This window comes from Agrilus planipennis, unplaced genomic scaffold (genome assembly GCF_000699045.2).
Source record: "Agrilus planipennis isolate EAB-ADULT unplaced genomic scaffold, Apla_2.0 scaffold1926, whole genome shotgun sequence".
Lineage (NCBI taxonomy): Eukaryota > Metazoa > Arthropoda > Insecta > Coleoptera > Buprestidae > Agrilus > Agrilus planipennis.
In genome coordinates, this window is record NW_020440577.1 from 1 (window position 1) to 923 (window position 923).

A 923-nucleotide genomic window follows, 5' to 3' on the forward strand; every position below is an offset into this window, starting at 1 on the left:
ATCATCTTACTCTCACTCGCAGGATTAATGAGGAGCTACTTGGTTAACCTTGAGGAGCACTCGGGAGTCAAAAGAGCCGAGTTTGCCCGGCTCTGACTTAGTGTCCAGAGTTTCTGTTAGTTTTTGTCATGGTTTTTGTCCCAGAACATTAATTATAACCCAATAACTAAAAACCAATGACAACTTGTTGTGATTCTATTCAGACAGTTTTGATTTTTCAAATTATTAATTTGTTTATTCTAACGTTAAAAACCGTCGATAAAGATATCTTTGTATTCAATTTTTGAAATGCGTTGTTTAAGATTAACAATAACGTTTAATAAATCGTAACACATGTAACCAAATGAGCATAAACGTTTTTACTTATGATGACCTGTTTGTACGTATAATGGTAAGCAGATACATATTATCTATAGATTGATAAGTAAATTCTGATAATCGCTAGGGAAATGACTAATATCTAGTATTTGCGAGTATTACCTACTTGTATCTAATCTTATTTAAAGAACGATATCCAAATTAATAGGTACAGTTGATACATCGATATATATTTCTTGCATGCATACATTTAAATTCCTACAATAAACTTATAACATTTAAATTCTTACAATAAACTAATAACAATTATTTAGCATTCAGAATGCAGTACAAAGATGCATTTGTCAGTTTTTCATAAAGTGCTGCTTGTTTGGATTATTTAAACCTACTGGTATTTTGTGTAGTTCTCATCGAAGTAGACATTTTGATTAACCGGTTATTCCTAGGTAAAAGTATATGATATGGACGAAGAGGAAATTAATTCCAAATTCGAAGAACTCCTGGTTTGTATACCAAAATATACCGATAATTATTTATATTTTTTATTTAATAACGTATTTTAGAATAAATTGTATGGTATTTTTTTATTTATTCGGTATATGGTT

General features: G+C 29.6%; 1 protein-coding gene across 1 annotated transcript in view; it reads left to right on the top strand.

The window, feature by feature from the left end:
* Positions 1 to 21: 21 nt before the first annotated feature.
* The window catches only part of LOC108743851 (protein diaphanous-like), a 3,472-nt gene continuing 2,570 nt past the window's right edge, over positions 22 to 923 (top strand). The window contains exon 1 of the mRNA XM_018479447.1: positions 22 to 821. Coding sequence (XP_018334949.1) covers positions 780 to 821 — 42 coding nt within the window. The 5' untranslated portion in view covers positions 22 to 779. The remainder of the gene's footprint in view (positions 822 to 923) is intronic.